Genomic DNA, 14307 nt, shown 5'->3' on the forward strand with positions numbered 1-14307 from the left:
CGAAAATGAACATGCTTAGTGCTGTGTATCCTATATCTGGATATTCATTTGGGGCACACAGCCAAATCTGGCAGTTGTCTAGAATTTTATTTTCATTGAGCAATCAGTTGAACGTTCATTCAGCATTTTTCCGTATTTTGACAGCAAAGAAGCACAATCAAAACAGCTGACAGGAATCGGTCCTCCACTCATACTTACTCAATTTTAAATCCTAGACACAGCATATTACTGTATGAACCATCCGTGCGATATCATGTTGACTCAAAATTTGGCAATCTTTATCATCCTATTCTATGATGTCCAATTTTTTCCTCTTTGGTAATTTTTCTGAGATTCAACCTTTCTCCTTGTCCACCTATATAGATTTCTCAGAAAAACTGTTTTCTCTCAGTTTATTTACTCCAGAGTCTTCTGGAATGGCCTCCTGATACACCAACCACTTGTGCACACTGTTACTAAGCTTCCTTGCTCAAATATCCATTGTGTTTTCTTCTCCCAGGAATCAAGATTAAGCTTCACCCAATTTTCCAAGACTTTTGCAGCCCCACTCTGCCTCACTGGCCCTTTACGACGTTATTCTTCTCCCACAATGTGCTTGCTATACTACACACTGGAGCAGCGTGGAGAGATCCCCAGGTTATCACTGGTCAGAGCTGCTCTGAAACTGCAAGCAGCGCAGTTGCTTTCGTGTGGTATCGCGTCTGGGTTCCCAGTCCTGCTTCCTTCGGCTGCTGGTGGCTACACGGCTTTTGTTTCCTAGTCTGCACGAGTTTGGTGCTAGCTGGAGGATTCAGACTAATATTAGTGCTGTATTGAGCCATGCAGACATACCTATAAATCAGTGAATTATTCTTTTAACAAAATCCTGGACTAGTAAAAATGCTCAGCAATATGAGCTTAGGATTTAATTTAATTTCCCATGGGAAAGACAGCTTCGGCAGAACTCAAATTGCAGAAGTGGGCTTCTAGGTTCTCCTGCATCATACCTAAGCAATGAATTACTTCTAGGCCTCTCTATGCCAGTTATTAGTGAGGATAATCCATAACTTCCCAATAGGCATCTCTAAACTGTAATGCTTACCAGTGCATCTAGTCTTGAACGGGGTACCCATTTTGTGGCAGTTTTTATGTAGAGCACCCAAACTTTAAAAATCTCCTGGAAACGAGGGCAGCTTTGCATAAACACTGAGAGAACTGCTATTGCAGAAGCTGGTCTTAATTCAGAAGGGCTGTCAGATCATCCTTCTTTACATCAACAAGCAGGGAGGCAACAGAAAGACACGCAGGGAGGTCAGTGGACCTCATCCTGTAAGACAGTACTCAGTGCCACATGCAAAAAAAGGGCATGGTCGGCAGCTGGGCTGATTGATGATAGATCTTCACAAGTGGATTTTGGTGAGGGAGGAAATTAGATTTCTCTAATGGGAGCTATGCCATTTATGGGAACAAGCTGCCAGTTTTCTGCTCGTATCAGGAGAAAAGGCAGTTGCCAAGAAATGCTTCCTCCATTTAATGGGAAAGAAGCCTGCAAGACACATTCTCCTAATAGCAGAAGTCCATGCAAGGTTCAGAAGAGATAAAATAGCAAAAATAATGAGCCAGAGAAGTATATATCTGTGCAAATACATAAAGTCCATCCAAACTGTCAGCCTGGCCTTGGACTATTCAGAAACCAGAACATCTTCAACAAAATCTAGCTTGAAAGCCACGGGCACTATCCACGAGCATTCTTTAGAACAAAACCATGGTATTTCTGAGTCAAGTAAGTTTGAGGTGTGTTGTGGTTAGGCCTGGTGGATCCTTCTGTCAGCCATGCATAAACTGCTTTAGTATTGTTTTTGGTATTTCAGAACTGACTCTGCAGGACCACAAAGCAGTTACTCAAGCCTATCTTGAAATAACCAAGGGTAAATAAGTGAAACGGCAGCCATGTGTTTTTAGGTTCAAGGATCAATAGTGATGCTTTTGAAACTGCCTTTTTAAAAAGCCTTGAGGCACTCGCATGATCCTGATAAATCAGATGCAAGTTTCATTTAAATCATTAATCTCCCATGAACTGAGATTTCTTTTACGAAAATTAAATTCCCAGATAGCCATGAGTTCAGCCTGCAGTAAGATTCTGCCAGCAGTGATCAGTACAATCTCAATCAGATTTTACAGAAACAAACAGGTACTGGGAACTCAAAAGGATATCTCACAAAGCTGGTCTTGGTACTCCATGGTGATCAGCTTCTCATCCCTCTGTCATTCATCCCAACTCAGTATCACTCAGGCTTCCTGCTTTCACACTCTTAATTTTCTGTCTGCATTTTTGGATGCTAAAACAATCGGTGACAAAATTACTGAAAAAATCCTATCCAAAGACTAACAGCTCAAATTCACATTGCTGGTCACCTGACTGGCCTGAAAGACTCCCTAAACTGAAAGCAAATCTGCTGCTTTGTGACTCCTCTTTCTGCAAAACAGCTACAGGCTTAGGTTTGGCTTTCAGATGGGAAGCCTACGTTGGAGTCTGAAGGACTATCTTTATGCAAGTTTCCTTCATATCCAAGATTATTTTTTTTCAGGTGAAGGCAAGCAGATAGAAGGGGAAGAAGAAAAGGATTTTTTTTTCCAAACAGCCGATCATTTTGTTTTCAGTAGTTCTCCGAACCAATTAACTTTCAAGCTACACATCGCACTTGTTAATGAGACTGTAGTACGCATCTCTCCTCCTCTGTGTTAAGACAATCAGTTTTATTAATGCCTCTTACAGCCTATTTACTTGTATTTTGCTATCACAAAGTGCTAGAACATTTTACTCCAGAAATGAGAATTTTTTCCCCGAAAGGGCTTAAAAGCAGATCATTATCCCCAGTCCTGCACCCAGCCAGGTGCCCCACAGCTCGCCCCCCCACCGCCTCCACGCGAGCCCCGGGGTGCCTGCTCCCCGCGGGCTGCTCCCTGCACCGGCTTGCAGAGCCCGAGCCCCGGCGGCTGCCCGGGGGCTCCCTGCCCAGGCCAGGACAGAGGGTGCCGGCAGGAGAGCGCTGGCTGCCGCGGGGTGCCGAAGGCCGCCGGCAGGAAGGAGGCCTCCTCCGCCTTCCAGTGTGCGCCATGAAGGCGGCTCTGAGGGAACGGGCCCGCGGATGGAAGATGGCCAGGGGCAAGCCCAGGGTGGGTCACGTCCCTCCCGCACCTACCGCCCGCGGCCCGGCCCGGCCCGGCCGCCGCCCCCGGGGGTTCCCGGCGTCTCCCCTCCGCCGCCGCCCGCCGGGGCCGCCCCAGCCCGGCCCCGCGGAGCCGCAGGAGGAGCCCAAGCCTCGGCCCGGCCCGGCGGGGCAGCAGGGGGAGCACGAGCCCGAGCCGAGCGCAGCAGCGGGGCGAGCCGGGGCTCCAGCTCCCAGCAGCCGCCGCCGAAGCCGCGCGGGCGACTCCTCAGAGCCGGAGGCGGCACGGAGAGCCCGGCGCAGAAGCCGAAGATGCGGCGGCCGCGGGCTTCGCCGCCGCCGGCCTCTGCCTAGCCGCGGGCGCAGCCCCCCCGCCGGCAGCTGCGAGGCTGCAGCAGCTGCCAGGCTCCGGCACCCGCCGCCCCTCGGCGCCGGGGAGCAGGAAGCGGCGCTCGGCCGGCTCCCAGCGCGCCCCCCCCCCCGGCTTCTCCGCCCAGCACAGAGCGGGCGCCGGCGGCACAGGCCGCCGCGGGAGCAGCAGGCGCTGGCGTCGGATGCCTGCGCTACGCCATCCCGGTGCTGCCGCGGCCTGGACTCCGCGGGGAGCGCGGGCGAGGAGGCGGCGGGCGATCGGCGGGCAGTGGCGGCCGCTCCTTTGTGTCCCAGGTCAGTGCGCGGGAGCGGCGAGGGGGCGCGGGGCGGTGGGGGAGAGCGGCGGGGCGGGCCAGGACGCGCTCCGCCGGGTGTCGCGGCCCCTCCCGCAGGGCTGGGGCTGGGGCCGGCGGGCGCCGAACGCGCCCCTCCGTGCCCGGCCTCTGCCAGCCGGGCATGGCGGGCGGGGGACTTGTTTGTGTCGGGCTGACCCCCCATTCCCCGCACGCCGGCAGGAAAACTCCGGGAGCCTCTCTGCAGTCCGGCCTGGGGGGCGGCGAGGCGGGACGGCGGGTGGCGGCCGCCCGGGGGGCTCGGACGCCTCCGCCGCGGTGCAGAGGACGCCGGCCGGCCGGCGCTTGCCCCGGCCGGGGGCCGGCTTGGGGCCGGGGAAGTTTCTGCCCGAGCAGCGTTTCGCCGCCGTTGTTGATTGTTTATCGCTCTCAGGCGGCGCCGAAAATAGGTCAGTAATAACGTCCCCGTTGTCCCCTCGGTGAAGTGCCCGAGTACTGGCCGCCGGGGCAGTCGGAGGCGTTGCTGCCTTCTCCCTCCTTGCCTTCCTGAGAAATACTGGGTTCTCCCAGGGTTTGAAACGGCGTTTGGGTTTTTTAATTTATTTTTTTAATATTGTTTCTTCGTGCGGTGTGGAAAGTTGCTGGCCGAGCGTTAGGAATAGCTCCCAGCTATTTCCTGGTTGCCGGAGGGCGGCACTGGCGGCTCCCCGCCCGCCCGGCGGCTGCTGCCCGGCGGGCCGGCCGGGCTCTGCTCGCCCCGTCCGGGCAGGGGAGAGCCTGTTCTCCTCCAAAAGGCAGACTGTGCGTTGCAGGGGGTACGGGCAGGGCACTGCGGTTACGCGGTGCGTGCCTCTAGCAGATGCTTGTACCTCCTGTTACCATCCGTAGGATATCTTTAGGGATGAATTAACCTTAGGACGCTTACGGCAGAATATGCATGATCAGTATGCACTGTTGTGGAGATAATCTTTCCTTTCTGTCTTGTGTTGTTTTAAGCAAAATTTTCAATAGAACTTATTTGAAAACTTTATTTCATTATTATACGTTACAGACGTAGCACTTTGAAAAGCAATTGCATAGCATAACGGATTTTTAAAAATTCTAATTGGGGGGATTTATGGTCATGTTGATAGTATAACTAAAGAGGTATTCATGCTGAAGCGTTTAAGCCCACTTCCCCTTTCTCCTACTTGCAGTGGATTTTTCTGATTGAAAGGTAAACAAACTTCTGTTTGAAGTCTTACATTTTATTGAGTAAATGGGCATAAATGTGTATTCTGTTTTACTGGGTTTTGCTTTGTTTTCTAAGGAATTCAGTCAACTAGCTTAGTGTTGTCTTATACATGGGCAAAACCTGAGCTAAAATCGACACACACTGGTTTTTAGTTTGCTGGACCTGTACGAAGTAGGGAATGCTACTGGCGTGATCCTTATTGCTCGAGAAGGGAATGTATTACATTTTCATCCATAAAATATCTCTTACTTAGCATTTTGCTTGTGAAGAAAAAACTGCTTGGCCCTTGCTAAAGGATAGCTGCCACAGTCCAAATCTGGTTCAGTAAAGCTGTGTTTTGCTTTTTCAGGTGTTACGTCTTTTTCAGGATGAAAGAATTCTGGGTTTGTGAAGGAACAAATTAAATACTTCAGCATAGTTTTTATTATTCCATTCAACAATTCTTTTCCCCTTAGAACTGAAAATACTGTTTTGTAGGAAGTGGACAATAATACAGGCTCTGGCTGTTATCTTTGCAAATACTTTAAATGAATGAAACGCATAATTGCCATCTTGCTCTGTTTCTTCCATACAACTGTGCCAGTAGTCACAGTCTGAGTACCTGCATTTGGTATGTCAGAGCACAGCTATAAATCTTAATCTACACTTTCCTTGGATGGACCAATTTATTTTTCTTTTCCTGCCCCTCATTTTTTCCCCTGTAAGTAGCATAAGTCAATTCTTAAGCTTTCCTTCAGTAATCAATAAAAATTACAGGACAGGAGTTCGAGCTCATTCTTTGGAATGGTTTACATTTCCCTTATGTGAAATACAGTCCTATAAAACTGGTAAGAGTTGACTGATATGATATGTAAAAATATTAGTTTTGTTCTTAAATTAACACCTGCTTTATTAATAAAATTGATTTGTTATCTTCACTTTAAATTACAGTCAGTATGACTGGCCTGGGTAAGGTTTGGCATAAATAGTAATCAGTAATAGTAAAGCACACACAGCAACCGAAATCTGTCTTCAAAACTGTGATTTTCAAAATGTGCCAGACAACCCAACACATTTGTTGATTTAATTTAATTCCATTTCTGTAGAATTTAGTTGTTCTGTTTTGAGTTCAGCAAAACCTCAAAAATAACACCTCGGGTTTTGTTCAGGCTTCAGAAGAAATAAGCTCTGGTGTCTCTTCTGAAGCCACTGAAGCCCAATAATGGATGTGAAACTGTTACCTGGCGCTCTATAGTTTTGTGGTTGTAATGTTTCCCTTGGAAGGGTTCCAAAGCTCGGTTCTAGGACTGTCTCTTGCATTTTATATCACATAGAAGAAGTAGTGAATACAGTTCCCAAGCAGAGAGTGATGTGAAAATCGAGATCCTTCGCTCTCTCTAGTGTTTCCTGTTGACTTTGCTAGTCAGTTCTCCACCAAGGAAGACTCTGGCAAGTTCTGGTGGACTTGATTGTTGTGGTTTTAAGACCTTGTCAACACCCTGTGACAGGATGTTTCCATCAGTATCTCACTCTCACCAGGTTACATTCTGATGTTTTGGTGCGAGCTTCTCTTTGAGGGTGCTGGAAGTGACTAGGATGGGATATGTGTGCCACAGCCAGCAAAGCAAATTCTGGCAGAGGGGTAAAGCATACTGTGAGCGGCAAGGTTTTGAACTACTGCAGGTAAAGATATGGGAGCCTGTCTGAGCTCTGACTCTTGTACTGTTATTTTATTTCTTTGAAGAGAACCTAGCTGTCTACACCAACCTAGGAGACAGGTACCTAGATGATTTTTAATGTAATCCTGAGAGTACTGGTGCCTGTATCTCCCTCTTGGCTAGATGCTGTCCTGAACAAATGTGAAAGTTAAACTGGTACAAAGATGGACCTTAGTGTGAGAATTATGACAAATGGTTGTGGACTCTTGTTACTGTTGACCTTGTTTCAGTGTTTGAAGTTGTTATTGATATAGAGGGGTGTTTCTTATCCTTGCTTGGCGAGTGATTCATCTTCTCCTTTGTGTCTTCTGCCTTGAAATCCTTTTGTTCTTTTTCAGCCCCCAATCCCTACAGACTACGAGTAGGCTTGGCAGAATATACCCTCTCGTTAACCAAAATGGAAGAGTTGCATTTTTGCTGCGTGGGGTTTCCCCCCTCACCTTTTCCTCCATATGGAAAAATACAGTCTCACTAGTGCTTTAATTGTTTTCATGACAGGATAGAGGAGTAGCACCTGTGTATTGACCAGCAATTGTTCGTGATGGGTATTTGTTTTGCCAGCCTGCTATTGTATGTCAGGTACCTCTGACAGACCATTGGCTCAGAGGGCATGTAGCCAAAATGGATATTTGTGTGAAGTACCAGCATGTTCAATTTCTCTTTTGGTTAAAGTATGAGCATAACTTAGAGTTTCTTGAATTATGGATGACTTAATCTTGCATTCATTTTCCTTCCTAGTGAAAAAGCTTGGAAAATGTGATTTTTTTTTTTTTTTTAATGAAAAGTTTGTTTATATAGCAACCTTCAAATACTTCATATCTAGAATATAGGATCTTACATATAGGATATAGGATCCTGTACATAGGATATAGGAACCTTCAAGATACAATCTTGCTTTTTTAAATCAGGAGTGAGAGACTAGGTTTGATTGGTTAAATCTGCTCAAAAGCCACTTTTTCTTGTCCCCGTGAGCTTGCTACAATAAGACTATGTTTCTGAATAAATGCTACCTCTGTGTTTTTCTGCCACAGCTAGGCAAAACAATAAAGTATGTCCTTACATTGTGTCGATGTTCATGCACCGTATGTTTTCTGTGTGGCAAGACACGTGCTTTTATGTTTGTTAAGCATCTGCTGATTTTGGCCTGCTCTAGCATTTTACTAAGCACCTTTTGATCACGTTCATTCGTAGGATACATCTCATAAAGTATTGTGTATAGAAAACTACGTCACTGTAGAAGTATGAACGTAGCAGTTAAATATTTATGCATTCATTTCTAGCAAAAGCAGTTGGTATATTGGTAATGCAGTGTCACTGAATATTTGTAGAAGTATGTCGTACAAATTGTCTTCCTCAAAGAACAATACACGGAACATTTGTGGTAACAAGAGTATACAACAAAGAGTATACAAGAAAAAAAATCTGAAAGGGAGGAAATAAGTTTGCCATAGTTTGGGGTCAGGGAGAAGTCAGGTGAGCAAATCGTGTTTACTTCAAGCAGGAAATCGGTGACAGCACTATTCTTGGAAAGAACAGGCAGAGAAATAACGAACAGAATGAAACCTCACAGAGTTCAACGTACAAGCGGAACAAAGTTGAAAATGCTAAAGCAGATTGAAATGACATCAGTTCTAGTTTCCATTAGGTAGTTTCAGTGCTATCATCTTTTTTTTAATGGATTTTCTTTAGAGGTTTTGGAATTGGGAACATTTTCAATGCTAAGAATCTTGAACTTTATATTTTGAAAGCAGTTTTGTTGGAAACAAGATACAAAGTCTCCCTTATCAATATTTCTTACTAAAAATAAATGAAAAATTTCCTCATTTCTTAATTGCATGCCTTACATCAGGAAAATTGAAAACATATACTTTTTACTATTTTTAATTTTCGAGTGAAAAGTTACAAATTTGTTAGCTCTAAACTATATAATTATACATATATATTTATTTATAAAATAAATCGCAAGCCTGCACATACCACACCCCCAAATTCTTAGAATTAAGAAGAAAAAATCTATCGCATTCATCAGTTGTGAAGGAAGCCTTACCTTTGGCTTCTGATGTTTTGAAATAATAAACTGGCTGGTTTTTCAGATCTAGCTCTGCTTACTATAATCACAACCTTGTTCACGTGTTGTAACCTCCTGAATCTCTCCCTGTTACTGATCATGACATAGATCTATTCATTACCTGTTGTGCACAGGATGTCAAGCTACATAAGCTTATCACGCTTTCTAGCTATAAAATAAACTGAATTCTCTTTATGCTTTAAATGATTTTCTAAAGTTAATAAGCAAGGTTTCCCTTTAAATTTTGGTATCAGAATGGCTCGCAGTATATCTTTTATCTTCTTTCTATTTAAACTTATAAGAGAAATGTAATAGTATTTGCTCTTCTGCAGGTTTAAGAAGTAGTATTCAAAGAAACTGTACTTTTTTCCCAGGCTGTCAGTTCAGTTGTCACTTCATGATTTTTCTGTGTATATTTCCATGTAAAAAAATTCCAAATTCCAACTAAATAGTGTTATTAATGCTGCTGTCTTTTAGTAGTAGAGGTGTTTGTATATCTAGTACTTTTAAACTACAGTATATATTGCTTGCCTGCCTATTTATATGTGGCCCATTTAGCTTTCTATAAATGCTTTTTTTTTTCTTTTTTAAAGATTATCTGAATTTTCTGGGCAAACTCTGAGATTATACCAGCGATCAGATAATTCTGGGGCCTATGGTTTCATGCACCTCTGACCTTAAACCCCTCACCTCAGTGAAATAATTCAGATCAAAATGTGCCAAAGTATTGAGGATACTTGAAGTGCCAAAACAATGAGGCATAGATAGCAGAAAACATACATTTTACTGCTTCACATGTAAAACGGCATAGAGGAAAAAACCTTCTAACGGTTGAGGTCAATACGAGACCTAAAGGTGGAAGTCAAGACTTAGATCTCCAAGTTTTTGGCCATTCTGTCAGGCTGGACTTCTTTTTCTAATGAAAACCCTTGCTGCTGGGGGAGAAGCTCTGAGCCATAGCGTTTTACCTGCTGCTAATTTTACTTTGCGTATTCTTAAGATACGACCTCTTCTGTGGAAGGTACATTGTATGGCTCTGAAATTAATTTGCATGTCAGCTAATGCTACAAATGTTTGGTCTGAATTTGGGTTGGTGACTAGAAGCTCTAACACGTGTACCTGCCTTTTGACTTGTGAGAGGTGTAAAAGCTGGCGGAGTTTAGGTGGAAGGATGAATTTTCATGGCCGGTCAGTATGGTCAGCTGTCGATTTGTCCTTCTCAGGTGGGACAGGAGGGAACAAGGTGCTATTTGAAAACAAACCAGCTATGCTATCGGCAGGGTAGGGAAAGCTTCTGATTACTTTGGTTCCTGGTTGTTGGGCCTTTTTCCCCTGGATGTGCTATGTTGTATTTAATAGGTGTTTTTGCTTGTTCTAGTTGTAGCAAATTTGAAAGCAGCATATAAGGGATTTAATGATTACAAAACCTTAGTACAAGAATTTCTGACTAAATATGACAAGTAAATTGTAGGAGAAAGGATTGAACAAAAACTGTTACTTATAAAACATTGTCAAAAATTGTTTAAATAGCATTGGTGACGGTTCAAGCTAATTAAAAAATCAGTTTGCTGCTTTGTTTTGATGTAACCCTTCAAGTCTACCCGTTGAAGCTACTGAAGGTGATCATTAGACTTGTTTTATTTTGAGTATTCTTTTGGAAACAGCTATGCCATTTTAAGTTTGTGTCAGTTTTTTAGCGGCTTCTCACACGTCAGTGTTGTTTTGTCGGTTAAATGCCACATGGGGAGGGGGAGGTAAGAGGGGCATAAAGCCTTCAAGCCGCAAAATAAACAAAAGCAAAACTTGAATTTATTTGGTAAGGATGCTATATTTGTCTGTTTAATGGGGACTCTTTAAGTAACTTTTATTTTGGCACTGTGGGGAGGGGGAAGCGACGCCAGCTCTGTGAGGGTTGCAGCCTGTGGAGCTCGGGTGGGTGCGGGGCTGGAGCAGGCTGTGGTGACCAGGGTGGCCCAGGTCTCTCTCTTCCTCCGTGACAGGGAGTGGAAGAGACCTTCTTCAGCAAAAATTCTTCCTGTCCCGCAATGCTGGATCTGTTGGTTGGTAACTCTGCGAGCAGAGCGTGTGCCTAGGCCTGTTGGGGACAAAGAGCTGCTGGAAGCTGCTCGGCTTTCCAGCCTCCCGTGCCTCCTTTGGGAAAGACGTATCCCTGGTCCAGGTTGCCAGGGAGGGTTCCCAGGTGGGTGGTTGCCTCCTTGGGAAGCTAGGCCTGTGAGGAGGGAGCAGGACATGCCGTGCCAAGCAGGGGAGAGGTTGGACTGGGCTGGCGCTCAGGCTCTGGGGCTGTGTCCTTCCCTGCGGGGCGAGGAGTACTGTCTCCTTCCTCTTTCAGCTTTTGAAGTGAATATAAGGAAGGAGTGGAGGGTATTTTGCCTCAGGAATGGCTCTGAGAAGGGGCGGTTGCTCTCGCCTTGCCACTTAAACCTGTGCTTTGCTGCGCCGAGGCCGTGGCTTAAGGAGACAGGCGCGCTGAGGGGACAGTTAGCCAGAGGAACCGCTGTGTTGTGCGGCCGCTCACCTTCCCTTCCGCATCGCTGCGGTGGCACTGCTATTTGTGGAGCTGTGCTTTGAAACAGGATAAGGAAGTGATCTGATCAAGCCCTGCAAAAATAGATTATTCTAAAATAGAAACTAATTCATTTTAAAATGCTGTCCCACAAGCACTGTGTTGGCAGTGTTGTGGGGGCCATGTACTGATGCTGTGAAGATGGGAATGAGCACCTGGGGCAGAAACTTCTGAAGCTGTTGCTGGTGTGGAAGACTTCGTGTAGTTTCATGGGCAAAGTTGGCTTAAATTCTTGCCGTGCCCTTGCTCACTTCTTCAGGGTTAGATGTTAATATTGGCATACTCTTTCAGATATATCAGAGCAGCTGTTTGTGGAGCCGTGCTGTATTTAAATTAGGAAAATGTTGCAGTTTAAATAAAAAAAAAACAAACCCAAAAAACTTACAAAGTAACCTTGAAAATACCTTTAAAGGTTTGTTTTGGTGGCGGTGGGTTTTTTTGTCCCCCACAATTGCAGAGATGGCTGTTTGTGGGATGGGTGGGAGCAAGTCTCCAAGGGTAGCAGAGGGAAATCCTTTAAAGACTTTGCTGGTGATAATTTGTAATGTGCTGTTTTCTCGTGGTGCTTACTGACATCCATTCTTCCTATAGCATATATGCTGAGCTCTGCTCAGTTTGTTCAAGCTGCCATCACAGTTGTCCATCACTGCTGATCAGTGTCTTCTTTACTTGACACTTGTTTATTCAGAAACTTCTTGTGCTGAGCATTTGTTGATCAAAAAGCACACACAGTACTCCACATACTGTGTTTAGTCCCATCTCTTCTCAAGCAGATGAAGGAAAGCAGGGAGTGATTTAATTTTATTCTGGTTTTTTTTTGGGGGGGGTTGGTTGGTTGGTTTGTTTTGGGTTTTTTTTTTTGCTGCTAGTAGCTGTTGGTTCAGATCTGGTTTGCTCCAGGCTTCAATGGTAGAAAAGAGAGTGGGGGATATCAAGGACAGAGCATTAAAATCTGGTGCTTGACTGGTTTTGATAATAGCTAAGTAAACTTACAAGGTTAGATATGTTTCAACTTAGCGCTTTTAGATTTGGAGGTGAGCAGGAAATAAGTTGCTGGAGGTGCCACCTGAGGTTGCAGGGAAAAGTATGGCTTTTCCTCACCTGGTCAGTATGAAGATGAGCAGCAGTGCGAGCTTTAAGTCTTACACCAAACTGACATGTAGATGTTTGTTTGCTACAATATGTTTTCGAAAAGCTTTAATGCACATTCTGAAATACTTTCCCGTGACGACATTAGGTCGTTGCTTGCAATGGCAGTCTGCTTAATTGTCCTTCAACTTTATGCTTGTATCATATAACCATAACTAAATTGCAGTTTGTACTAGAATAATACGGATTTGACTGTAAAATTAATGCATGTTTTGTGTAACAGAAGAGTTGCAGGGAGGGTCTTACAAGACCTATGGTCAGAAAGTCATTAAAAAAAGAACAACAAAATAAGAATCTATGACATTTCTCTGGCGGGTATTGAGTAAAGGCAGTGGACAGAAATTATGTGAAGATGAAAATGATGTTTTACATTTCCAGAGTTTTTATATTTTGTTTGCATTGAAAATCAAAGAATCAAACTTTTAACCTAAATTTATGTGCTATAATGCTTGTCTCAATTTGTTTTGTTAAAATGGTACGAAACTGGAGGCCAAACCAAAAGGAAAAAAGTGAAATCAAATATTATGTTTTTAAAGATGTACTGTAAAGCCAGCCCCAAATCAGCTGACTTTATATTAGGTTATTAACATTAGGTGTTGAAAAATAAAATGGGCTTTGATACAGTACTCCCATGTGTTTCTAAAATAACTTATGTCTGTATGAAAGTCCTAGTGGAGTCACTGTTTTTCCATGTTGGCCCATCCAGCCTATCGCCACAGATGATACTAGTGTAGGAACAACCAACAAAGTGGTTTTATGATCCTGGATCAGATTTACTATCAGATTATCTCCTAATGTAACTTTGATCAGGCAGGCAAAGTATCACATTTCTTAAGTTAATAAGAGCACACAATATTATTGTTACTTGCGCTGACTTAATGCCTACTGTGGGAGGAAAGACAGTAACTGTTTGGCATAAAGGCTTCCAATACAAAATCAGCCTCTCAAATCTAAACTGTATTTACTGTCTTCTCAAACCATGACCACAGAGCAAATATTGGAACAATGACTCAACTCTGTAAATTGTGCTCTGTTTTATTTACAGGGGACAGTAATATGGAATTACTACCTATTAAAAATAATTTACTGAGCCTGTACAGTTAGATTTATTTTTCATTTCTCTTGAAATCAAAGCTTTAATTTTTTTGGCAATAAGTTTGCTTGGGTGGGAGAGAAGTTGCAACAACTTTCTTTTGGATGCTTTTCTGATTTATAAAATATGGCAGAGTAATGACATTAACAGTCATTACAGACATTTTAATGCCAAATTCATCCATCCATATAAGAGTTATTTTTCATTTAATGGCATTGCTTGGGACATGGAATTAAAAAAGATATCACCTTCTTCCTTTGTATAAGTAAGGAAATGAAATATGTTTTAAGTACACTAAAAAAGACCCTTAATATTTTATGAAAAACCTGTTCAGTTGGGCAGAATCAAATTATTTCAGTAAGCTTCCCTCTCCTACATTATTAATTCTTACCTAGTGCATCCTTCGTAAGTTCTTGAGATTATGAGAAGGTGAATGTATTAAGCTATGCAATTTGTTCTTTAAGCCAAAATACTACAGCATGCAATTTATTTTTTTTTTAGTTTACTGTGAGATCATTATATGCTTTTTATGTAAAGTTCCAGAAGACTTTTAATTAAGTATTTAGAGTAAGCACTTCATTTCCCCCTCCCCCCCATATTGCTCTTCTGAATTGATTGTTAGGAAAAGGTAAATTTCAATTGCATTAGTTGAAAATTATAAGCAA

The 14307-nt window shown here is 43.7% G+C and overlaps 1 protein-coding gene across 8 annotated transcripts in view; it reads left to right on the top strand.

Annotated features, from left to right (window-relative positions):
- Positions 1–3368: 3368 nt before the first annotated feature.
- FAM135A (family with sequence similarity 135 member A) overlaps positions 3369–14307 on the top strand; it is a 91781-nt gene continuing 80842 nt past the window's right edge. For 3 of the 8 annotated variants that reach the window (XM_075145293.1, XM_075145298.1, XM_075145302.1), the window contains exon 1: positions 3638–3815. In XM_075145293.1, the coding sequence (XP_075001394.1) occupies positions 3704–3815 (112 nt within the window). In that variant the 5' untranslated portion in view covers positions 3638–3703. Of the gene's footprint in view, positions 3816–14307 lie in introns of all 8 variants that reach the window. The other 5 variants (XM_075145291.1, XM_075145290.1, XM_075145299.1 and 2 more) reach the window with 4 other exon arrangements.

The sequence above is a fragment of the Calonectris borealis genome, chromosome 3, assembly GCF_964195595.1.
Source record: "Calonectris borealis chromosome 3, bCalBor7.hap1.2, whole genome shotgun sequence".
In the NCBI taxonomy this organism is placed as follows: Eukaryota; Metazoa; Chordata; class Aves; order Procellariiformes; family Procellariidae; genus Calonectris; species Calonectris borealis.